This window comes from Stenella coeruleoalba (assembly GCF_951394435.1).
Source record: "Stenella coeruleoalba genome assembly, chromosome: 2".
NCBI classification, from domain to species: Eukaryota; Metazoa; Chordata; class Mammalia; order Artiodactyla; family Delphinidae; genus Stenella; species Stenella coeruleoalba.
The window spans coordinates 109,529,405-109,556,359 of record NC_137147.1 but is presented as its reverse complement, the minus strand read 5'-3'; the positions used below and the strand labels follow the sequence as shown (position 1 = coordinate 109,556,359).

The 26,955-nt window shown below is 38.9% G+C and overlaps 1 protein-coding gene across 1 annotated transcript in view; it reads right to left on the bottom strand.

Moving 5' to 3' along the window:
* IQGAP1 (IQ motif containing GTPase activating protein 1) overlaps window positions 1-26,955 on the bottom strand; it is a 102,454-nt gene that overhangs the window by 56,102 nt on the left and 19,397 nt on the right. Inside the window, exons 3-5 of the mRNA XM_079913249.1 lie at window positions 10,289-10,445; window positions 8,748-8,825; window positions 3,812-3,888 (exon numbers count right to left, since the gene is read on the bottom strand). Coding sequence (XP_079769375.1) covers window positions 3,812-3,888; window positions 8,748-8,825; window positions 10,289-10,445 — 312 coding nt within the window. The remainder of the gene's footprint in view (window positions 1-3,811; window positions 3,889-8,747; window positions 8,826-10,288; window positions 10,446-26,955) is intronic.

Below are 26,955 nucleotides of genomic sequence, written 5' to 3'. Positions count from 1 at the left end.
GGAGGTTGTGTTAGCCTATCTGGATTCCAATTACTGTTACTGATTGTAGAGTAACCTATGAAAGAAAGTTTTACAGTGTAAACAGCATTATAAAACACCCCCAACAAGCCTTGGGGAAGCACCCCTAATCAAATACATTACTTTTCTGCAAAGAGACATATGAATAATCATATTAAGTAGATAAACATTCTAAGTAATCTCAATTAATACTGATCAGATCTTGCCAACAAAGGAGTTTGAACTAAACCAAAACTCATTTTTCAGATCTTTCAGCATGTTTTTTTGAATTTAGGATAAAGGATTATGGGCCAATTTAATCCCAAAATCAGTTCTTAGAAAGATAAAGCATCAGAGGAAATGGAAAGGAAGTATACAAATATATTTGAAATAATGGAGAATTAGGGTCTTATCTGAGAGTGGAATGTAATCTACAAGAGTAATTTAGTCTCACTAAAGTACAGTAACTATCTCTGGAATAATGCCAGTCAAGACTGAGGGAGAAAAAAAAAAGATGGCAGGAAGGGAGAAAACAAGAAGATAAAGCTTCTCTATCACTGTTGATCCAAAAGGGAAACAGTGCCTCACCCAATACAGGTAAGTGAAGTGAGGAACCTGCCTTGAACACTGCTGTGTAAAGGTAAAGAAGAGGCTCAAGCACTTACAAACACTTCCTACATACCCTTCAGGAAAAACACTGTAAGGGAGGAAAGAAATCATAAATCACCAACCAGAACACACTGCTGTGTATATACTTTCTAAGCACGAACTGCATATTGAACAGAAATGGAAAACAGTAGCAGGCTTCCTCCCTTTCTCATTTTGATTCCATCATTAGAAAGGCAGTTAATTCTTCAATCTGAGAATTTGAGGGCCTGGGACTCAGGTTACACTGCAGAGAGTAGTGGCTACAGAACTAGCAGAGAGGAATTCTGCCAGCTTAGTTGCTGTGCCTGCCAAGTTCAGATATCCATTGTAGGTACAGCCTTCACAAGGTTATCAACATAGACTTCACAGAACACTAAGCCAATCACAATACTCAGAATTTAGCTGATTTTGGCTCAGACATATGCATCTGAAATTGCTACATTCTGAAAATTCTCCAATATATCACCTATTCCTAAACAATTTTTTTAAAATTCTCATTTTACCATTGTTTGTCCAATGTTATGCTATGTACCTTGGAGGGGGAAAAAAAGTAAGGCATGACTTCTGTCCCTAAGATGCTAATAAATGTAATAGGGAGAAAAGATATGAAAGAAGCAATATATAACAAACAAACAACAAAACGAAAAACACACACACAAAACTAAACCAAAAAAAAAACAAAACAAAAAAACCCCCCAGAGGTTTAGAAAAAGGAATGAGCTGAGGTCATTTGAGAAACTTCACCAAGAATGCGGGAACTGAGCTAAAACTTGATTGGATAAGCAGAGACAAACATGAAGAGCCCTTCGACAAAGTACCATTTCCTTTTTCATTTATAGGACAGAAAGTACCCCCTTGAGCTGGGGGAGGGAGAGGGAGATTTGTTATAATGTATAATTTTGACACACATTTGTTGTGATTATAGGCTAGGCATCTAAGTGTTGATACTAAAGACACATGGATAAAGAACAAAGGAAATACTTCTTGTCCCTAAGGAATCCACAAGAAAGCAAGTTATAAGAACAAACAGTAACCAGAGTACAATGTAACAAGCACTATGCTTGAAGTAAGAGGTATGTTATAAAATGCTAAAGGAGCACAAAGATGATAAGTAGCTAATTCTGCCAGAGAGGGAAAAAGTAAGAGAACATATTAATGGTAGCATTCTGAGGTGGCACCTGGAGAAAAGCATACGTTAAACCAAGGAGAAAAGGCATTTCAGGGCTTCCCTGGTGGCACAGTGGTTAAGAATCCGCCTGCCAATGCAGGGGACACGGGTTCGAGTCCTGGTCCGGGAAGATCCCACATGCCGCGGAGCAGCTGAGCCCATGCGCCACAACTACTGAGCCTGCGCTCTAGAGCCCACATGCCACAACTACTAAAGCCCACGCACCTAGAGCCCGTGCTCCGCAATGAGAAGCCTGCGCACCGCAATGAAGAGTAGCCCCCGCTCGCCGCAACTAGAGAAAGCCTGCGCACAGCAACGAAAACCCAATGCAGCCAAAAATAAATAAATAAATAATTTTTTAAGAAAGGCATTTCAGGCACAGGAAACAGCAAAACCAAAGGCAAGAGTACATAGCCTGTTTGTTGAAAATACTAGAACATAGGTACACAGGAGAGAATGGCTGGAGGTGAGGCTAGAAAGGAAGCCTCAAAATATTTTATGAAGCGTCTGATACCATTAGGGCTGTTTTGGAAAGAGCTCTGACAGCAGCATGGCAGATGGATCAGAAGGGAGAGAGCCTAGTGAGGGCACCCTCTAAGGAGGTTAATGCATTCATTAGTCCACACAAGAGATCTATTAGCCCTCAGTTATATTCTCTCCTTTATGGGTTTCACACTGATTCCAGTGATACCAAGGATCTGGCAAACATTTGATCCAGAAACTGGAGACAACAGGTTTCTTGTGGGTCAATGTATATATTATACATTCATACATATAATTAACATTTATTAAGTACACATACAGGATGCTATATAAGAAGAGCAGCCCAAGAAAAAAATCTCATCCTCATGTCCCTTCTCATACTTACTTCTATCATCTTCTGCTTTAGGCCTACGGCCATCAAGTAAATTTGCACCACTCTGAAGTACTATACTACTAGCACCTACACCTCTCCCATCCCATCCTCCATCCAGACATATCACCTCTTCCCTCCAATTTAGTACTTCGTTCATTCTAAGAGCTGAGGACCTGAAATTAAGTCATCTTCCAAATTTACTATGAAGCTGTGATAAAATTATACCTTGTTTCAGTTCCTATTTATTATTTTTGCATTGACATAAAAATTACTTAATGAACAAATGACTTGTCAAGGTCCTAGATAACTTAATAAATTATCAATCAACCATTTGATATTTGCTGGTATTATTTGAAGATGTTGCCAAAATTTAACTGTACTACCAAAGAGTATCAAGACACAGTGTATTTAGTAAATCAGTTTATCAGCTTGAAACAAAATGAGAAACAATAAAAGTTTTCAAATGTATGTAGTTTTTATAATTTTTAAGAGACTTTAATTTAAAAGAAAGGGACTACATCTCAAGAGAAATGCATAGTTCACTGAAACACTAGATCAATAATGAAAGATTATATTATGTTTTTAGAGGAAGATTTTTTGTTATTATAGGAATAAATAAATCCTTTCTCCCTAGAAGAACACAGCTGTTTCTCACCATTTTGTTAAGATAATAGTGCTCTATTCTATTTGAAAATTCTGAAGCAAATGCAAAAACTTTTTCATCATACCCTGGACAACAAGCTACACACTCAATTCAGATGTGACTCCTAAACTGCTTTTTTTTTAAATTGAGATATGACTGACATATTATATTAGTTTCAGGTGTACAGCATAATGATATGATCACCATAGTAAGTCCAGTTAACTTCCATCACCACACATAGTTACAAATTATTTTTCTTGTGATGAGAACTTTTAAGATCTACTCTCTTAGCCACTTTCAAATACATAATACAGTATCATTAACTGTAGTCACCATGCTGTACATTACATCCTCAGGACTTATTTATTTCATAACTGAAAGTTTGTACCTTTTGACCACCTTCACCCATTTCGCCTACTCCCAAATCCCCGCCTCTGGCAACTACCAATCTATTCTCTGTATCTATATACTGCTTATTCTACCAAGAAAATCTGATTACCTAAGTGCATGGATACAGTAGATACATCTTGGCATGTTCTTTCGATCATAGATGTCTGTAGTTTCCGGATAAAAAATCTAAAGAGAAATAAAAGAAGTAGAGTAAGGCATCCATCCACTAGAGTTCATTTAATCATTCAACAATCATGAATAATACAAGTAAAACTTTGGACAATTAGAAAACATTGTCAGCATTTGGCAAATAACCTCATTAGGGTGAACAGACATTTCATTATAAGTAATGTAAGGAACAAAATGATACAATACACAGTGAAAAGCACTACTTGGAAAAGACTTATTTGGGTCAACCCACTGAATTTTACTAAGTATGTGAGAGTGAGTTACTTACTGCAGACACAGACATGGGCAAACAAAACTCAAGTTCCAGTCCAGCTTAAATCAGTGGCAAGTGTATGAGGCTCTGAAGGATTGCAATCTTCCTAGTTGCTATCTAGCAGGCCTAGATCGAGTAATAATAGCTCAACAATGAACATTTACTAAGTGCTTCAGTATGTGTAAAATCACTACATTTAGACATTGAAAAAAACTACAAAACAATATTAAATGTGTTATAATATTAAAATGTGTTATAATATTATAACACATTATAAACAATATTAAAATGTGTTATAATGCTTGGGGGAAGTAGAAAGATACACAGATAAAGTAGGTAGAATAGAGGATGTATATGGGAATGAGAGAGATAGGGAGTTTTCCTTGGTAGCATGTACCACAATTAATCAACTATGTGCACTGAAATTATCTGTCTGACTCCTCCAATAGACTATAAGCCACATGAAGGCAAGGACTAGGTCTATATTGTTCACTGCTGTATCTTCAACACTAAGCCCAGAGTCAAGGTCATGGAAGGAGCTCTCTATGTTTGATGAATTAACGAATGAGGTAGGATAGGAACAGGGTAAGTTTAGATGGAGAATTGCCTTGAATTTCAAGACCTTTTCTCATGGTAATGTGGTACTATACAACTCAATCTGTAATTTAGAGGAATAAAGGGGTAACAGTGGATTAGAGAAGTGAGACTGGATTATGAAGCGATTAGAGGAATCTGGATGAGCAATAAAAGGCAGTGAGAAGAGTACTATAGCACTTTGTATCTAACTCTATTATAGAACTTAACACATTGTGTTTAATTACTTGTTTTTATGCTTGTTTTCCCCCACAATACCTATTGCTCCTGATGAGGAAGAACTGTGCACCCCCAAGAGAAATGGGGGTCTTTTTTGATAATTTTTCAAACTTTCCATGCTCATTTCCTAAGATTGAAATGTCTTCTCCTGAACGGTGAAAATCATGTCAAAGTCAGTCACCCTCCCAAAAACAGTACAGAATACATTTTAGAAAGCAATAGAAAAAAAATAAGGTTGGGAGGGAGGATAGAGGCAGATTATGAGGACCTTGAAAGTCAGACAAGTTTGAACTTGATATTCAGGCTTTAGAGAAGTCCTAGCTTTGGAGCCAAGGCTAAAAACAACCTCAGGAAGATCTGACTGGAGACAAGACACAGGATACACCGAATAGTGAAGAGATTGAAGCTGAGAAAGCAGGCTGGGAGGTTGTTTCAACAGATAAAAGAGACATTGCAAATAACTGAGGAAGGCTTGGGGAATGACTGCATTTAGGAGTCCAAGGTAAATCCAAGGTTTTGAGACCGGATGACTGGGAACATAATGACATGGTACCATTTATGCAGAGGAGAGGAGGTTCACTTGGGGGAAAAGGTAGGTTTAGTTTTACATATGAGAAACTGTAGGAGATAGAAAGCTATCCAAGGGGAAATGTCCAGCAGCCAATTGAAGAAACTGTGTTTACCTTATAGCAAAGAGTCTTCAAAACAACTGAAACCATGAGAATGAGAGAATGTAGCTAAAATAAGAATTGCATCTTAAGGAATGCCTGCCACTAGGATGTAGAAGGCAGAATAATTGAAGAAAACAGAGGACTATTAGGCAGATTAAAAACAATTTTAAAAATCAAAACAACAAAATGTTTCATGTAGGAGTTGGCCAACAGCACCAATTATAATAAAGAGTCAAATGGATAAAAACCAAAAAATTATCCTATTAAGTCTCTATAATTTGTATGTACCATATAAAGAGATTAGGGAAGATATCCCAATAAATACTATTATTGTCAATTATCGATCACATGTTATATTATGAGCAAAAACACATTTTTAGGCTAAGTATCTTTAGTCTACATTACTCAGAAGTCTTCTGGACTTAAATCATATAGAGCAGACATTTCAAGGGTAATAGCCATAATAACCCTATTGTTCCTGATAGCCTCAACAGTTTGTTGAGATTGTGGTCCAGGACAATGCACCACTGTTAGCAAACAAAAAAGGTAATAAGATTAAATTATTAAAAAGGCATTTTGTAGTAACAGTACTATTAGCAATAGCAAATATTAACAAAGCTCTTAGTACCATTCAAAAGAGGTTAAATTGTTATTGCCCATTGGGCATACTATATAAAAAACAGGAACAGGAAGTTACAGGTGCATAGAAAGGCCAAGTAGCTGTAAGAACTTGACGTATTGCATTTCCTGACATTTGTGGGGCTTAATTCTCAAACATACCAGTGCAAGGAAGAGAACTTCAGCACTTTGCTCTGAAAAAAAGAGGACACAAGCTAGTCTGCAAAGACTTAGCTCTGAATTTACTCAGTTCAACAGGTATGTATGCAACAGTGAGCTGAGCACTCTGCTAAATGCCAAGTGTTCATTCCAAGTGGTTTCAGCCACTTTCTGATACTCCACATCTCATTTCTTTTTAATCTTTCTTTGGTTACAGAAATTTAGACTCCACAGAAACGTATAAAGAAAATAAAAACCACCCTTTAACCCCATCACACAGAAATGAAAACTATTTCTCCTTGCAGATTTTTCCCAAGAATACTCACTTTATTTTTAGACAAAAACAGTGATCTCATTTTAGCCAGAACACAAGCTCTTATAATCGTAGCCTGATTTTTTTTTCACTTAACACATCACGGTTATATATATATAGATTGACATCATCCTTTTCAACGGCAGCACTAGTATTTGACTGGCTGTAACACAATTAATACCCTGAGTGAAGGAATATGTGGTTTGCTATCAATTTTTTCTATCATATGCAATGCTGAAAAATCCTTACATATACATTTTTTGTGCTTGTCTAATTTTTTCTTTCTTTTTTTGAGCCGGTGGGGTGGGAGTGGGGATAAATTCCTAGAAGTAGAATTCTTAGGTCAGAGGATAGGGGGGAAAAAAAGCTGTCCATGCCTCTAACAGTGACACTGTATCAGGGCCTCTACGGATTCAAGGTAGGACTAGGTAGCTAGATGTATGATCAGGCCACCCAAGATGGCTATTCTCTTGCTCTCTGTACATCTCCTGCTCAACCAGTCCCTGCTTCACCTATACCCTACTCATATGGCTGACATTCCCTCTTAATTATACAGCCTAATCAGTAAATGTTAGTGATCTTTAGATCAGAATGGCTCCACTATGATAGCTTATCAAAGGGGAAAAACTCTGCCCAAGGGGCTATGAGGGACATGCCCCTCTGCTGCTTTCCCTGGTAACTAACTGATGAGCCAAACTGACGTCAATTCCCCCATAACTGGTAAACTCCTCCTCCCCCTCATCCCCACCCCCAGTAGCAAAGACTGCTGCCGTGTTCTGCCTGCTGTCTGCCGTCCACGGTAGGGTGTCACTCCAGAACCCTGACTCGGACAGCTGAGATCCCCTATCTAATAAACCAGTGATGTCTCTGTTGCTGTCTCGGACTCCTCCCTCATTCTCAAGGCAACTACAAGGCTTGCAGGCCTGCAAGGTGCAGCCCAACACTTGAGATGGCAATTTCATTAAGAGAAGCACTAAATAAACTCTTGAGCAAAACACTCAAGGATGCACACTCCCGTATCAAAACTACAGCTATCATTCCAAACTCATTAAATTGTATACATTAAATATGTATGTTTTTTCTGTAATCAATTACACCTCAATAAAGCTGTCAAAAAAACAAAAACAAAAAACCTACAGCCACCTCCAAAACCAGATAAAAGAAGTAAATCTCATTATACTGCCTCTACAATTTGAAATGTAAAATAAACCCTTCATATTACCTACAAATTTGGTTATTCTGAAGCTGGAAGATGACATTTCTAAAATATTTCCTTATGTTTCCTAAAGTCAAACTTGAATGTAGCAACTTTGTGAATAAAATCCACTGAACTGTACTCTTTAAAATGGTGAATTTCATGGTATATGAATTTGTTTGTTTTGTGGGGGGGAGTCACATTGCTCAGCTTGCAGGATCTTAGTTCCCCAACCAGGGATTGAACCCAGGCCCTGGCAGTGAAAGTGCCGAGCCCTAACCACTGGACCACCAGGGAATTCCCTCATGGTATGTGAATTTTTTTTATTTTTATTTTTTATTTTTTATTTTTATTTTTGCAGTATGCAGGCCTCTCACTGCTGTGGCCTCTCCCGTTGCAGAGCACAGGCTCCGGACGCGCAGGCTCAGCAGCCATGGCTCGCGGGCCCAGTCGCTCCGCAGCATGTGGGATCTTCCCAGACCGGGGCACGAACCCGTATCCCCTGCATCGGCAGGCAGACTCTCAACCACTGCGCCGCCAGGGAAGCCCTGAATTATAATGTTTATAATTTGGTGTAGTAAAAGTAACTGACATCATAGGGAATTTCTCTAGGGTGAGGTGAAGCAGGGATGAGAAATATAAAAGAAAAAGAACAAAGCTATTTCCTAAAACAAACTGAAGAGATCCTTTAGTATTAAAATATAGATAGACAGATAGATAGATAGATAGATATATTACCAAAGAATCAATTGAGAATAATTTTACAGGTAGAATGAGAACTGTTATGCCAAACAGCCAGAACTAAGCCAGAACAATGAATATCACATAAATTACCTTAGGCAATCCAATCTCACCCATGGCATTCAACCACTGAATCACATTATCAGTGTGTCTAAAATGGAGGCCAGTTGCCTAGAACAAATAAAAGACCATTAGGCACTGTTTGGCAATATTGAAGCAAATACTAAATAAATACTCTGTATCAATAAAAGTTTCCCTGTAAGACTTTACATGGTCCCCTTAAACTTAAGGTCTGTCTGTATCATTACACATTCTAATCTCCAAAAGCCAAATCCACATCTCAGCTCTCCTCAGTTAAGAACCATCTGGAGAATCTTCCTGTGTACAGTGTGCTCAGCAGAACATGGTCTTTGGAATTCAATTGTGTTGGATTCAATTCCTGACTTGGCTATCTATTGGTGACACTGGGCAAGTCACTTCACCCTACTGATTCTGAGTTTCCCCATCTTTAACACCTACTTTATGTTTGTTGGAAAGATTAACTAAGAAAATGTACATAAAGCACTCAGTGTGGTGTCTGGCAAGTAGAAGATACTCCCCAAATGAGGTATTTTCATACTACACATATAAACATCCCCCTCTTAACCTCTACACCTGTTGTTTTTTAGGAAGGTTTACCCTCCAGACGGTTAGAGGTGTAGGCTATTGTCTTTACTGTTGCTGGAGACTGCTCTGTCTGCCTGTTCTGCACACATTTTTTAGAGTCAACAGAACAGTTCAGGAGGTGTCTTCAGAATAACCACTTATTTAAAATTCAGCATATAAGTCTTTGCTTTTTGATGAAGAAAAGTTTCTATTTGGGATGTTAATTTTGGCTTAAGACCTATACTTTCCTTGTTTTCCTTTTAATTTAAATATTAAAAAGCCAAACAAAAAAACCAACTCTTTTGATTCTGTCTTCATCCTTAACTCATTCTGAGCTCTTGCCCAATTCTTACAGTTGACCCCTCTTACATTTGCTCTTGGTTTTGCAATCTTCCACTATCTTCTATACTCATCCTTTTTTCAGATAAGAGCTCTTAGGAAAGCTCCCCACAGAAACTCTGTGAGCAATGGGAATTCGGTCCTTGTCAACATCCCAACTTAATTAAAGCAGTCTTCTTTTTGAGGGCCCTGGGCCACAAGAATCAATCACGTATCTCAATTTTCTGAAATCGGATCACTGTCCCGTTTTACCTTAAACTTTAATATCATGGGGTGATTTTCTTCCCCCGAAGTTGCTATTGCTTTCAATTTGCCAACAAATCTCAGAGCTTGGTTAAAATTAGACTTAAAGTAGTAATTCCCCTAGTTACTTCCTCTACCTTCTAAGAAATAAAAAATTCATCAAGGACCATGAAAATTTCTAGATACAAATTACTCATTAGAATTGCGCCAGAAATATGGACAGCTGAAGTTCTTTTACTACTGTATCTTGACTTCGCACTAAATTTTCTCCACTCTGCCAGGTATTTTATTTTGTTGGAACAAACACACTTACACATATTTCTCAGTAACTCTTTCACAGGATAAAGTATGCTAAACTTCTCTCTCAAGTTTACAGAAATTTAAGCACCAAGCAAGGATGGACTCACCTTGTATCTGGTCTGCTCTCGATCATAGATCTTCTTCAGTGACACCACTTTAGGGGAGAAGAAGTTTCCTAGTTTGGCAAGATAGACCCCATTCCGAAGTCCCTCTTCCAGTTCTGTGGTGGGAGGCAGGTCTTCCCCCAGGCATGCTTCCATCCACCTGCACAGAAGGAGGGAGGACATGACAAAAGAGAGGGAAGGTATGAACCCCTCCCCTCTTCAGAGATTTCAAGCTTAATTTCCATTCTCCTTGGAAAAGTTTAAGTTGAACATAAGCAATAGTGTTTGAAGACTCAATTTCACACACATCCTTGTTCTGGCCCAGTCAGATCTCAGAGGCAGGGAACTTAGGAAAATTTCCAAGTATAAACGCCACCCTCTTCTCCACCCTACTTTCCTCTCCTGCAGCAAGAGAGCCAGCTGGCTCCCCAGGTCCTAAATGCCCCACGAGCCTCAGCCCAGACGGTCTCCCTTACTCCTTCAGTTGCGCCTTAAGAACTCCTAAGAAAAACCTTTTGTAACTGAAGCCACCATCTCTCAACTGTTCAGAAACTTATATTTGCAGCTGAGGTTCTTTTCTGGTTTGAGAATTCAGCATCCATAGTGAATTTCTAGGTTCAGATTTTAAAGCTGTTTTGGGGATTCCAAAATAGTCAATCATCTCACCTAAAATACTTAAGGAAACTCCAATGGAAGCAGTAAAAGTGAATTCTTATGTGTTTTTTTAGAGGGGAAAGGAAGTTGTAACGGAAAACTATATTGTCCCCCTCGGACACCTCTCACAAGATTTCAGGGAATCCCAAGATAAAACAAAGCCAAGTTTATTTGCATGTATTTTCTACCAACAGAAATGTAGTTAACTAAAAAAGTCATTTAGGGCAATGGTTTTAAACTTTTTTTTGAATCACAGAATCGTTTGACTATCTAAGGAAAGCTACAGATCCTTCCCCCCCAAAATGTATATATACTTAAATTTAATATATAATTTCAGAGATTTCATTGACCCCGGTTTGAAAACCCCTAATTTATAAGTATGCTACTCAAATTTTACAAGGCTACTGTATCCCCAAATTCTTTACTATTCTTTACAGGGGTTGAGGGGGACCACTAGATGATACCTGGTCTGTTTCCCTAGTAATAAATCTTTGAAAAGCCAAATGGGGAAAGAAAAAATCCAGAGATACAGGAGACTGAAGTAAAAGCTAGATTTACTGCCAAATGGGACAATACAAGAATGAAACATTTATAATGTTAATTGATACCTAAAATTTAAATTAAAAGACAAATAAAACTGAGCCACATTTAAATATGCCATATTTTATACACACACACACACCCATGAAAATTTATAAGAAAACTCTAACATACCAATAGAAAAATAGACCAAATAATATATAAATGTATTTATAATCCCATTTATGTGTGTTTCTATATAATTCTTTACATTAATAAAATTGCCTGAAAAGATGTACAATAGAGCTTGAATTTACATACTTTTAAAATTATTAGTCTTATAATTCAGAATAAAATTTCTTATATTAATTCTATCTTTTCAAACTGAGATTACCACTCAGAATCTTTAAAAAATAATGAGGGAACTCCCTGGAGGTCCAGTGGTTAGGACTCAGTGCTTTCACTGCTGGAGCCCGGGTTCAATCTGTGGTCAGGAGCTAAGATTCCCACAAAAAAAAAAAAAAGGAAAAGCAACAATGTTCCTGTTTTTCTCAAGTTCTATAGAATAGTTAACTCAACCTCACTTTCAAGTCTATTCTACTTCTAAAGCAGCTAGCATACTGTCTGACACATAGTAGATACTTAAATAAATACTAGCTGGATAGATGAATGGGCCAGAGAATTTTCTGGTTATTTCCTACACCCAATGATATTAAGTTTTCTCTTCTGGCTTTTCTTTTAGGTAGTTGAACTGAAATGTCATAAGGGGAAAAAGAAGAAACGAATTAATTTTCCAGAAGAGTTACCATAGTAACTAAATTAGATATCAATTTGTAGCAGCTACAAAATCCAAACTATGCTTCTCCAAGAGCCTACGACCATAGGACAATGTGGAAAAGAACATAGGTCAATGGTATGGAAAATAGCTGTAGTCTAAGGACACATCTCATGTAATCGTCCATCCAATATTTTACTGCTAAAAAGGATACAGCAAACAGCTCCTGGCAATCCCTGCTCTCAGGGGACAGTCTAACTTATGTTCTCATTAACAGGGACAAACCTAGAATAAATCTTAAGCCCAAAATATCCCTTTACCACATAATAGTATGAAGAAAAAGTTACTTATTTTCCTCTCAAAATGGGGAAGACTGTGGATAAACAACACAGTAGTGCTTTTGGCTTGAATCAGAGCCAGCTACCAGGGCTGTTTAGGTTCTCCTCTCCTCTGAGATCACTGGATTAAAATCAGAGTAAACGGAGGGACCACAGCCACATCTCCCACAATCCTTTACCTTCGCCTTCTCTTGTCTAACTGCTATAAAACAGTCCTGACTGATGACAAGACTCACAAGCTTTCTATAGCGGAGTAGAATACCCTAAATATCACACAAGTGTCAGGCCTGAAGAAAAGCCACCTGTGATCTGGTGGAAAGGAATAAGCAGAGAGGGAGAGCTAGAGGAAACAGGCAAAGCACAGAAGTGTCTCTAAACAACCGCCGCAAGCCCAAAACTGCCCTCCAATTCCCTGTGTGGCTCACCCTCCATTCTAAGCTCTGCTCCACAGCAGAGAATCACCTGGTTTGTTTATAAGAATAAAGTTAGTTAAATTAGGACCAAACTGCTTGAAAAATTAACAGCATTAAGTAGGATGCTATATTACTAGATTCTTAATCTCAACATCAGTTTGGATTCTACTATAATTCTGAGAAGATGCAACAAATTCTCCTGTCCTTCTCTACAGCCCATCTGAGATTCCCCCTCTGCCACAAACTCACAGCATCACAAAATGTGAGAGAAAGGAACTGAATGCACTTCTAAGGCAAATCCCTTTGGGGTTTTCCCCTCTATATAAAATCTATCCATTGAGGAAAATTACAAAACATTTCTCAACATTTTATGAATATTTTTCATGTTACTATACAGTTTCTCAAGACTTTCGAGTTACATTAAAATTCTACCAAATGCTAATCAGTCACCTATGTTGGGCATTTATATCATTTCTAAATGTTTTCAACCATTAAATAATTCTGCAAGGAACGTCTTTGTACACAATGTTCTTCCTTATTTAGAATTAATTCCTTTGGAAACTCCAAAATAAAAAATGTTATTGCTCAAAAGCTTACCCAAAGGCTGTACCTATTTGTACAACTCTCTCATTTTACAAATAAGAGTAAGGCCTATCAAAGGTTACCTGCTAGCTAGTGACAAAGGTGCGATAAGAGGGCCCTGATTCCTAATTTAGAATCCTTCTCACTAAACCACTATTGCTCTTACCACATCACCCCCAAAGCCTAACAGAGCTGAGCTCCACAGGGCTGTCTAAACAGGACCAAGTTTCAGATATCCCATGCAGGAAAAAGGCTGGTATCTCTCCAAGTTCTGTCCACTTAATAGGGTTTTAAATATTTCAGTTTAACTGTAAGACCACCAGTAATTCTCAACTCAGACACAAAGCTTCCTTATAAAACTTAAGCATTTAAATTAACTTTATAAATACACTTAAGAATAAATCTATGCATTGATTCTTATCTTACACCAGGCACAAAAATCCACTCAAAACGGATTAAAGACTTGAATGCAAGACTTGAAACCATAAACTCCTTTAAGAAAACACAGGGGGTAAGCTCCTTGACATCAGTCTTGGAGATGCGTTTTTTGGATTTGACACCTAAAGCAAAGGCATCAAAAGCAAAACTAAACAAGGACGATTATATCAAACTAAAAAAATGCAAGACTTGAAACCATAAACTCCTTTAAGAAAACATAGGGGGTAAGTTCCTTGACATCAGTCTTGGAGATGATTTTTTTGGATTTGACACCTAAAGCAAAGGCATCAAAAGCAAAAATAAACAAGGACGATTATATCAAACTAAAAAAAGCCTCTGCACAGCAAAGGAAACCACCAACAAAATGAAAAGGCAACCTATGGAATGGTAGAAAATATTTGCAAATCATATATCTGATAAGGGGTTAAATCCAAAATATATGAAGAACTCATGCAACTCAATGGCAAAAAAACCCCTAACAATCCAATTTTTAAATGGGCAGAGGAACTGAATAGTTTTCCAAAGAAGACATACAAATGGCCAACAGGTACCTGAAAAGATGCTCAACATCATTAAATCATCAGGGAAATGCAAATCAAAACCACAATGAGCTATCACCTCACACCTGTTAGAATGGCTACTATCAAAAAGACAAGAGAAAGTGTTGGTGAGGATGTGAAGAAAAGGGAACCCTTGTGCACTACTGGTGGTGTAGACAAAGAATGTCCTCTGCCACTTCAGTAAAACAAAGAACGTTGAGGCCATCAAGCCATCAGCCACTGCAGCGGCCCATGACAGTGCACCCTAAGGGGAATTCAGGATGGAGAAAAACAGGTTGCCTGCCACCAAGCCATGAACCTCTACATCCAGCCCCAACGGTATATCCTGAGAGGATTCAAGAGAGAGAAAAAAAGAATACTGGCTCTACATAAGGTGAATATCAAAGGAATAGTTTCAATAAGCCCAGACTCTTGCATCTTTCTGTAAGTAGAAAAGCACTTAATTCATTAACTTGAGATGTCTGGGTTTTTTGTTTTGTTTTAATAGCAGTAATCTTATGATGGTCTGACTACCTGGTTTGGGTTTTGTTTTTTGTTTTTTTTCTTAAAAAAACTCATTTATCCTGGTTCCTCCCTTACCTCTTTGGAACAGTCCTTCAGAGCTATCTGAGAGGCTGTCTCCTGGGCTTTAAGTCCTCATTAAAGCTGCCGAATAAAACGTAATTCTCAACTTTTAGGTTGTACATTTTTTTTCAGCCAACAGTGGGAATATAAATTGGTGTAGCCACTATGGAGGCAATATGAAGGTTCTTCAAAAAATTAAAAATAGAACTGCCATATCATCCAGCAATCCCACTTCTGGGTATACAGACATCCCTGGGTATCAACAGGGGATTGGTTCCAGGACCCACGTAGACAGGTACCAAATTCAAGGATGCTCAAATCCTGTACATAAAATGTCATCGTATTTGCATACAACCTAAGCACACTCTCCTGTATACTTTAAATCATCTGCAGGTTATTATAATACCTAATACAATGTAAACGCTATATAAATGGTTGTCTATATAATGTAAATGTTATGTAAATAATTGCTGCCAAGCAGCAAATTCAAGATTTGCTTTTTGGAACTTTCTGGAATTATTTTTTCCCTAAATATTTTCAATCCACAGTTGATTGACTCCACAGATGCTGAACCTGCAGATATGGAGGGATAACTGTATAGTCAAAAGAAATGAAAACAGGATATCGAATATAAATCTGCACTCTCATGTCCACCGCAGCATTATTCACAATAGCCAAGATATGGAAACACTAAGTACCCAGGAATGGACGAATGGATAAAGAGGTTGTGGTATATGTCTACAAAGAAATATTATTCAGCCATGAGAAAGAAAGAAATCCTGCCATTTGTGACAACATGGATGGACCTTGAGGGCATTATACTAAGTGAAATAAACCAGACAAAGAAAACCAAGTACTGTATGTATCACTTAAATGTGGAATCTTAAAAAAAAGTCAAACTTTAGTGCTTGCCATGAGGTAGGGTGTGGAGAAATTAGGGAGAGGTTGGTAAAAGGATACAAACTTTCAGCTTTAAGATGAATGAGGTCTGAGGATCTAACTATAGTTGCTAACATTATATTGTATAATTAAAATATGTTAAGAGAGTAGAACTTAAATGTCCTCACCAAAAAAAAAAAAAAAAAGATAAACGTGAGGTGATGGATATGTTAACTACATCCTTTCACAATGTATACATACATCAAATCACCACAAAGTACTTATTTTAAATATCCTATAGTTTTACATGCTATTTATACCTCAGTAAAGCAGAAATTTAACAAATAAATCAATCTATGCACAAAAGAAAAGTCACTGGTCAACACAATTCTCATATTACCAATTTTCATGTTTAAAACTGTCTTAATAGTCATAGAACTTCACAGTTGGAAGGCTCATTAAAGCTCTTCCAGTCTACCCCAACTCCTCCACTCCCCTCTCACCTTCCACTCCCTCCCCCACTTTAATGCCTGAATGCTTCCAAAACATCTTGGCCAAATCATGATGTAAGCTGACCCTGAACACTGATGCTGACATGGAAATCACACATTCAAGTTAACCCATTTCATCTCAGGATTCTAGTAGCCAAAAAGTTTTTATTAAGCCACCAGTTAGCTCCCCATTGACACCCTAAGCTGCCTTCTGAAGCAAGACAACATATGGAATTAAAATATAATGTGACCAGTATTGGCCAGGGACTTTTAAAGACGTGGATTTATATCCTGTCCCTGTTACTTATCAAGACAGCAAGTCACTTACCCAGTTTCTTCATTCGTTAGAAGGGAATAACAATATTTTCCAAATAAGGCTGCTGTTGAGGATTAAATAAGATTACACGTGAAATACAGTGCTTAGCACAGTGCTTGGCTGGGTATTTAAAAATTTGTGTTTTTCCTCCTTTCCCCTCATATGATGAGTCACATGCTGACACTTTTGTCAGTAAAATGATTCCTTTTCCTTCAAGTACTCTTCATGAAAAGAGAACAGCACCTACCTCACAGGACGATTGTGAGGATTAAAAGAGATAACACACATAAAGAGTTAAGAACAGTGCCTGGAATAGAGTAAGCGCTCAGAGCGTTAGCTGATATCACTGCTAGTGTTAGACATGACTCCCTGCCCCTCACATCTTTCTCATTCATCTCTGAACACTATGCTCCAGGTGTGGTCTGACTGGCCTGAAATGGAACCGGAATATCACTCCTTCATTCTGAACACTCCAAAACCACAGACAAAGCCTCAATTAAATTATTTTACAACACTTTTCCACTCAACAGAGATTCTTAGTATTTTTTTCCCCAAATATGCAGCTGCTAAACCCGATCTCTACAGCTCCATATTAGATCCATTATTTGCACTCATCTCTACTATGTTTCTTCATGTTTGATTCAGCCCATTGTCCCGAAATGTCAACACCTTTTGGGATCCTAATTCTGTTACCCAAAATACCAACTTCTCTTCCAGCTTCACATTATCCACAAATATTAATGGGTTTTAAAGAATGACGAGGAGGAGTTCACCAAATGGCCAAGGCAGAGAAGGCCTCTAAGCAGAAGAAATACCATGTACAAAGGCAGGGAGGGCCGAGAAAAAATGGTGGGTTATGCAGTAGTTCAGCACTGTCATTGCTAGAAGGGAAAGTAGGAGGTGAAGATGAAAAAAAAGAGCAGGCTGGATGGTGCAAGGCCTGTTTGTCATGCTAAGAAACCTTTCCTTCTGTCATGAGAGACACTGAAGGATTTTAAGCGGGAGGTGATCTGATCAGATCTGTTTCAGAAAATCACTGTGGCAACAATGTGGGGTTTTAAAATTTTTCAAGTACGAATGTTTCTACGAGTACAAATGTTTTAACAAAGAAGTCACTTTAAAAAAAAAGTTCTGAGAATATTATACCAAGTGGTGAGACCAGCACACCCAATCTGTGAACAGGTCTCGCAGCCACGACCACAGATAGAACTCAGCAACAAAACTCTTATATGAAGGAAACGGAGAATAGAGTTGTTAGTCCTTCCTCCCACAAAAAGGGATTAAACTTTCAACATTTTCTCCTCCTCAAGTTTAACCCTAGAACTGCTTTAACAAATCTAATTCAAATGAAAATTACTAAAAAAAAAAAATTTTTTAAGTGACATCTGATCTGAAACACAACTATTAAACAGGAAAACAGTAACATCTGAATGGTTCATTTTCTATAAATAACACCAAAAAAAAAATCTCTAACACCACCTGGCAGATACTAAGTTAAATACTTTACATGTATTATTTCACTTGATCCTTGCAAAAACCCCATAAGGTAAGTAGTATTACTATTCTTATTTTACTGATATAAGAAAACTATGGGCTCCTCAAAGTAAAGTAACTTGTCCAAGATTACCCATCTAGTAAGTGGCTGAGCTCACACTTGAACCCAAGATGGTGTGATTCTAAAGTGCAAACTGAGGTGCTACATTCCAGCAATTTATTCAAAAATAATAAAAGCTACTACCCTCCTTAATACTAATAAAAGCTCAAGTTCTGGAGCTGGGCCTCCTGAAGCACCCTAAACCACAGTGCATGACCTCATTAACAACACTTACTCTACCAAGGACCAAGAGAGAGGCCTATAAAATATTAAACATTGAAGTTGACACAACTAGTGTGAAAAGTGCTTATATAAAAGTCTATCTTTAATATAATTGCATAATAATTCTTATAAATAGTCCTGATACAGCTTTCATATCTAGTGTATTTTGATAAAGCTTTGTTTTATTCATATTTTAAATCAATTTTCCAAAAAAAATCTACTCTGACAGCTAAATATCCATTTAGGAAACATTTCTAACGGCTCACTCTGTGCAACACTTATCAGTGGCATAAAATGCGCTAACTACCTGGAGATCACCCTCTGGGAACAGAGATGCTTAAACGACTAGCTACAATAGTAGATGATATTTGAACTAGGCTTTTAAGATAAATTGTATTTAGAAAGGTGAAAACGGGAAATAAAGACATTTAAAATAAAGGAGAACAGCATAAAAAAGAGGGCAAAAAGGCATGAAAACAAATGGCATATTTAGGGAATGACAAATCACTGTGGTAGAGGAGTAGGAGATGTACCTGGAACAATAGAATTTTAATCTGCAGGCAATGGGAACCACAAAAGTTTTTGAATAGAAGAGTAGCTTGGTCAGATCTGACACTTAGTATGGTAACTAGGACAACAGCACGGAAGATAGATTCAACAGAGCAATATTAGGCAACTACTTCAGGAATCCAGGTGAGAGATAATAAGGTCTCCAACTAGGGCAATGGCAGAAACAGAAAGAAAAATGATGAGTAATTTCAAAGGAAGAATTGACCCCATTTGACAATCTGTTAGATGGCTGGGAGTGGGGGTTAGAAGGGCACTGAGGAAGATGAGGTTTAACAGACAATTGGAAAAGAAAAGAAAAACAAAGTTAGCTCCTGACCTCACATTTTGCTACTGACTTTAAACATCAAGTGGATTACAGATTTTAAAACATAAAAAAATGAAAGGAGGAAAAAAATATAAATGAATGGTTGTATAATCTTGAAATGAGAAAGGCCTTTCCAAACAAGACTGTGAGGCAGAAATCATTTTGAAAAGGGGGAAATAAACTGTCTACACAAAAGCAGTTGAACTTCTACAAGGAAATTTAAAAAAAAAAATTTGAAAGATAAGCTGGAGGGAAAATTTGCAACCTATAACAAGGGGCTAATAATCTCTCATAATCTTCATTTTTTAAAATTTTTAAAATTTTTTGTCTGCATGGCATGCGGATCTCAGTTCCCCCACCAGGCATTGAACTTGTCCCCCACCCCTCCTGCACTGGAAGCGTGGAGTCCTAACCACTGAACCGCCAGGGAAGTGCCCTCTCCCATAATCTTTATTTTTTAAAAAAAAAAAATAAAGCTTTATTTATTTATTTATGGCAGCATTGGGTCTTCGTTGCTGTGCATGGGCTTTCTCTAGTTGTGGCGAGCGGGGGCTACTCTTCGTTGCGGAGCGTGGGCTTCTCATTATGGTGGCTTCTCTTGTTGTGGAGCACGGGCTCTAGGCACGCAGGCTTCAGTATTTGTGGCACCTGGGCTCAGTAGTTGTGGCTCGCGGGCTTAGGTGCTCCGTGGCATGTGGGATCTTCCCGGACCAGGGCTCGAACCCATGTTGCCTGCATTGGCAGGCTGATTCTTAACCACTGTGCCACCAGGGAAGCCCTCCCATAATCTTCAGATGCATATATATATATTTTAATGCTTGAAATAAATGACAAATATTTTCCTAGGAAAATGCACTAGAAACACAAACAGGCAATTCACAAAAGAATATAAGTAGTCAGCAATTATGGGAAAAAATCTTAATCTCACTACTAATCAAAGGAATGCAAATTAAAGTAACAATAACACCATTTTCAGCTAGCAGATAAAAAAGGCAAAGATAAAAAAGAATGATAGTAACTTATTATTGTCCAGTATGTGGGGAAACTCAACGTTCTCACACTGTTCCACAAGAAAATCTGGCAACACGTACCATCTATAGGAAACTTGCAAGAACTTCAATAAAAGGAAAAAGGTTGTTTTGTTTTTAAAAGATGATTTGGTGACTTGTGGCATGGATGACTAAATAAAAGATTATGCCATTAAACAAGGCTGGGAACACAAGAAGCAAGCCAGAATGATAAGTTCATGCCTGAAATATGTTCAGCTTGAAAGGTCAATGATACATTTAGGTAGAGACATCCTACCGGTTGTTGGAAATACAAGTCTGAAAAACTCAGGAGAGAGACCAAGTTTGACCAGGGACCCAGATTTGAAAAGTGGCACCAGGACTTCCCTGGTGGCACAGTGGTTAAGAATCCGCCTGCCAATGCAGGGGACATGGGTTCGATTCCTGGGCCAGGAAGATCCCACATGCCATGGAGCAACTAAGCCCAGGCACCACAACTACTGAGCCCGCCAGCCACCACAACTACTGAGCCCACTAGCCACAACTACTGAAGCCCGCATGCTCTAGAGCCCATGTGCCACAACTGTTGAGCCCGTGGGCTGCAACTACTGAAGCCCGCATGCCTAGAGCCCGTGCTCTGCAACAAGAGAAGCCATTGCAATGAGAAGCCTGCGCACCACAATGAAAAGTAGCCTCCCTCTTGCTGCAACTCGAGAAAGCCCATGCACAGCAACGAAGACCCAATGCAGCCAAAAAAAAAAAGAGAGAGAAGAAAGAGAAGCGGCACCACAGGAGTGGACGAGCTCCCTAGAGAAAGACTGTAGAGACAAATTTTAAAGTTCAAGGACTGTGCCTTGGAAAAACACCAACACTTAAGAGGCGAATATTACAGAGAAAGAACAGTTACTATGGTAAAAAGAGAACTATGAGAGAATCACGTGATGGTAAGCAAGGAAGAAAAAAACTTCAGGAAGCTGGGAGAGGTCACCAATTTCAAATGCTGCAGAGAGATGGGTGGCAAAGAGAAAAGGATATGGCAAATAAGGAAGAAGGTCATCTGGGATCCCAATAGGGGGGAGTCTCAGTGGAGTGATGAGGCAGGAGGATCAGATTACTATAACTAGAGAAGTCACTAGAAGTAGGGAACTAGAGACAGAAAATGTAGAGTTCTTCTTCAAGAAATCTAAGAAGGGAAGAAGAGAAATTGGGGGGATAAAGAAAGGGTTAGTCTGAAGTGGCGGTATGTCTCTGTCTCTTTTTTTAAATAACTGAAGAATAGGCACATATTTGCGCCCTGCAAGAAAAGAATAAGGAAGAGGGACTAAAGACACAAGAAATAAAGGAATAAAAAAGAAGGTTCTGAAGAACACAATGGGCAGTTATGTATGAGAAGGAACATACCCACTTCTTCCTTGAGAAAGAGGGAAGGAAATAAGAATGAGCAAGAATGACGTACCTAACTAGCCTCTCTTGAGCTTCAGTTTCCTGTCTGTAAAACAGGATTAGGAACAGCACCTACTCTCATAAGATTGTTGTGAAGACTAAGATAACGTATAGAAGCACTAGTAGGCTCTAAATAATGGTAGCAACGTGTTTGTGTACGCGTGGGGGACAGCTAGATCCCAGAAATAAACGTACTTCTAGAGCCTGACACCCAGTAACTTGCGTAATACCTATCTACTTTGTCTTATTGATATCATTTGTCAAAGAGAGCATATACTTGACCCTACCCATTCCACCACTCAGCAAGACAAAAAATGACTATTCAGAGAACTCTAGTGTGATAAGCCTTAAAACAAGCCCAGACCAAGAGCATATGGAGAAAAGAATCAGGGTGGGAATCTGAATTAGGTGTCTGTGAAACCAGCTGAACAAGTCCTGCAGACCACACGACTTCAGTGGTTTCCCGGCTCTGTGCAATACAGAAGGGGAACATACCAATGCCGGAACTGACTACTCCAAACCACTGAGATTCAGTTCCTCCAGGAGCAGCTCCGCTGGCACCACACCCAGTTTGCAGAGCAAACGCCGCCCCCACCCCCACCCCCGCCGAATGTCAGCATTACTCACTGCTAAAAACCTCCCAAGTTGGGCCATCTTTCCTTGTAAATAGGATTTTACTAAGTCGCTAACACATTTGAGTACCATCTAGGCACTGGAAACAGCCTAGTAATTTCAATACAGTGCGGCAAAAACAAGTCTTGAGAAAAAAGACTTTATTATTCAATAAAGCATTCCTCACCATATGAAGAGGGAGGGGAATGAGAAGTGGTTTCCCAGAGAAAATGACATTTATGCCTTGAAGGACGTGTGTGTGTGTGTGTGTGTGTGTGTGTGTGTGTGTGCGCGCGCGCGCGCGCGCGCATGGGGGAGAACATGTCAAGCTAAAGGAAGAGAATGTACAGACCTTTTGAACGATTTCAAACAGGAAAGAAATGATTAGATCTGATTTAAAAGATCACTCCAAGCACAACGGATTAGGAGGGGGGACTATTAAGGGGTGCAGAGCTACTAAAGAAAGTACAGCAGTAACCCAGGCAAGAAATGACAAACGCTAGTCTTCCAAGCCATACAAGCAAAATGAGAAATCCTGATAGTATCTGTTTTAAAAGAAACTTCTGAATATGAATTAAACCAATCTGAACAGCTATAGGAATTGTGAGAAACAGAAGGGATTTTTTTTTCTTCGTCTTAAGTTAACTTAGTTAACCTCTGTGTTTCTTGATACCTAAAACAGACCTGTCCCTGAACAAATCATTTCACTCTGCTGAACTGGACAAGGTATGTCAGGTTTACTTGCCAGTATTAAATGTCTAATTGTTATCGTATTTCAAAAGGGTCCCTCATCTTATTAGAGTGGTAGAAACTAGACTATGGTGATGGTTGCACCACTTGGTAAATTTACTAAAAATTGTTGACTTATACACTGAAAATCAGAGAATTTTATGGTATGTAAACGGTACCTCAATGAAATTTAAAAAGAAAAAAAAGAAGTCCCTGAGTGAATAGGATTAACTTACTTCCAGACCAAGTATTCAGAAGCAAAGCCTAGTGAAACATTACTGTGTTCAACCTATACACCCACCCACCTCTACTTTACCATAAATCATGAAGCATGAAACACCTTTTAACACTAAATGGAAAAAAAAAAGACTTCAAAGTGAGCTCAAGTCTCAGCCTAGTCACTGCTGGTTGTGGGCAGCTCTTGAGGAAAAAAAAAAACAGGTGAGAGTCCTCTACTAGGTGGAAGACAGGCACATATTTCTTTGCAAAAAACCACTTCTCTGAGTCACTGCCTACTGCAGCAGCTGTCAGAGCCCAGGGGAACAAGGAGAGGCTGTAGAGCGAAAACATGCCAAAAAGTTAATTTTCAGATGTAGTCGTTAGTGAGAACGTATCAGGAGGCAGGTTAACTGTTGAGTATGAACCTCACTAAGGACATATAGCCCTTGCCCTCCAAGCCTCAGTCAATTAGGGAAGAGAAAAAAATAAAGCACTTACAATTTATTGTGAAAAGCTATACTAAAGATACGTGGGCGGGGGAGGGGGGACGATAGAGACACAAGAGAGGAGCATCTAACTCAGACCTGGGGTAAGGGTGTGTGTCCAAGTAAGCTTCTTGGAGGAGGAGCTGCCTGAATTTTTCTTAGATCGGCAATATATTGATACAGGTCAAAAATTTTTAAGTATAAAAAGATACCCAGTTAAAAGGAAGAAAATCTCATGAAGTGAATAGACAAGAGTGTCGTATGCTGCATAGATTAAGTAAAATAAGTACTGAAAATTTTCCAATGGGCATAGCAATTAGGTCACTGGTGACCTGAGCAAGAGAAATTTCAGTGGGAGAAAGGAGGGCACACGAATCGCATCCATGTGAGTTAAGATTTTAAAAGTGTATATAAGGAATAAAGACAAGTTTTCCTTGAAGGAAAAAAGAAGGGACAATAATCCTAGACAGGGTCTAGGATTGAGGGAGTATATCTGGAATGGGTGAGGATGTTTATGTGCGAAAGAGAAAGAACTGGCAGAAAACAGCTCAAGTTATAGTTAAGAAAATAATACTGGACAAGAACCCTAGGAAACAAGGAGGGGTAGGATCCAGACCACAGAGAGAAGACTGAGTCTTAAGAAGAAAAATTGTTCTCCCGTTGCTACAGGGAAGGAGGTCAACATTGCATGGTAAACGAGATAAATTTGTTAGGGCCAGAAAAATGGAGGGAGTTTGTAGAGAAAATTGAGGTCATCAAGTTGTGATATGGGAAGCTAGGGATGGAGATGCTTACTAAGAATAAAGGTTGATAAAACTTTTGATCAGCCCCACCCATCTCTGACAATTCAAATGTTACTTCCAAAAGGCACCTCCTCCATGAACTCTTCCATAATCTACCACTGGAAATAATCTCTTCTTCCTCCAAATTTCCTCTAGACTTTCTTTTTTTAATTTATTTATTTATTTTTTTTGCAGTACACGAGCCTCTCACTGTTGTGGCCTGTCCCGTTGTGGAGCACAGGCTCCAGACGCACAGGCTCAGCGGCCATGGCACACGGGCTTAGTTGCTCCGCGGCATGTGGGATCCTCCCGGACCGGGGCACAAAGCCGTGTCCCCTGCATCGGCAGGCGGACTCTCAACCACTGCACCACCAGGGAAGCCCCTAGACTTTCTTTTTAATGGTTTTGTTTTTAGCTGCGTTGCGTCTTCGTTGCTGCACATGGGCTTTCTCTAGTTGCAGCAAGGCGGGGCTACTCTTCATTGCAGCACATGGGCTCAGTAGTCGTGGGCTCTAGAGCGCAGGCTCAGTAGTTGTGGCGCATGGGCTTAGGTGCTCCACGGCATGTGGAATCTTCCCGGACCAGGAATCGAACCCGTGACCCCTGAACTGGCAGGCCAATTCTTAACCACTGTGCCACCACGGAAGTCCCTCCTCTAGAGTTTCTTACAGCACTTTGTATCTCTTTACCTCTTAATGTTACTTAAGGACATAAGGGTGGAATCCTTTTCTGATTTCTATTTGAAGCATGGTGCTCAATAAATAACTGCTGAATGACACAAACCATCCTTTCTCTCTTGCTTGAGGACCACAGTCCTGGTCTCAATTACAGCCAAATAATAAAAGAAAAAGAAATTACCCTAAATTCTCATCACCACCAATACTGAAGTTCTCTTAACCACCACAGCCCCCACATTCCACACAACTTTTCACGAATTCAGCAGAACAATATTCCTGAGCATCTACTTTGTGAAAAGCACTGTGGAAGGAGCTGCTGTTGGACACCAACAAGTAGAAAAAGACGGTCTCACTAAAGAGACTGTCTAAAGGAGCACAAAAAAGTAAGACAAACATACATACAGTTATGCTGTCCCTTCTCTGCCATATAATTTCAGACTATACTGCAAAACTCAGCCATAAAATAATCTCTCCCTTAGATAAATTTTAACACATTAACTGCTTGCATCATTTCCTTGGCAATCTATATTGCCTTGTGACATTAGTTAGATCTTTCATCCTTCGATGGTGAGTAACTTTTCAAATGGTTATACCCTGACTGTCCAATTAATCCATAAGTCCCCTAAGGGCAGGATTGGGTTATACTTTCACATCTTCTCCAGTTCTACCAGAGGGTCCTGAACAATGGAGGAGCTCAGAAAATTTTTACCTGTTTTATTGTATTGGAGGTGTTTTTCCTGACTTTTTTAGCCGTGTCAGAAAAAAAAAAAGAGCAATGGAATATTATCAAGTCATTCAAAATAAAAATACCTTTTAATAACAGGAAATGAAAATAAAAACTATTTTAAGTAACTTGAGAAAGCACTTAGGTTAGAACATAATCTTCCATTAACCATTATACAGTCTATGCTTGAAAATCTGCAACATGGGTTTTCTCAAAGCAAGTTTTTGGGGAATTTTTTTGGAAACCTCTTATTGCTATAAAGTTCTTCCTCATATTAAGCAGATTTCCATTGCCTAGTTCTGTTCCTCTGGTACCACATATGATAAATTGAACCCCTTTACCATTTTTCAGGAATTTTAAAATAATATCGGCAAAATATTAACAGTTGAATAAATTCCTATACTGGATGAGAGGTTGATCTTCTGAGATTCTATGATTCTATATTCTCTCTAAATTTTTAAAATTTTTATTTATTTATTTATTTTTATTTATTTTATTTTGCGTTGGGTTTTCGTTGCTGCGCACGGGCTTTCTCTCTTGCGGTGAGTGGGGGCTACTCTTCTTTGCTGCGTGGAGGCTTCTCTTTGTGGTAGCTTCTCTTGTTGCGGAGCATGGGCTCTAGGAGCACAGGCTTCAGTAGTTGTGTTACTCGGGCTCAGCAGTTGTGGCTCGTGGGCTAAGTAGTTGTGGCTTGTGGGCTCTAGAGCGCAGACTCAGTACTTGTGGTGCACAGGCTTAGTTGCTCCGCGGCACGTGGGATCTTCCCGGACCAG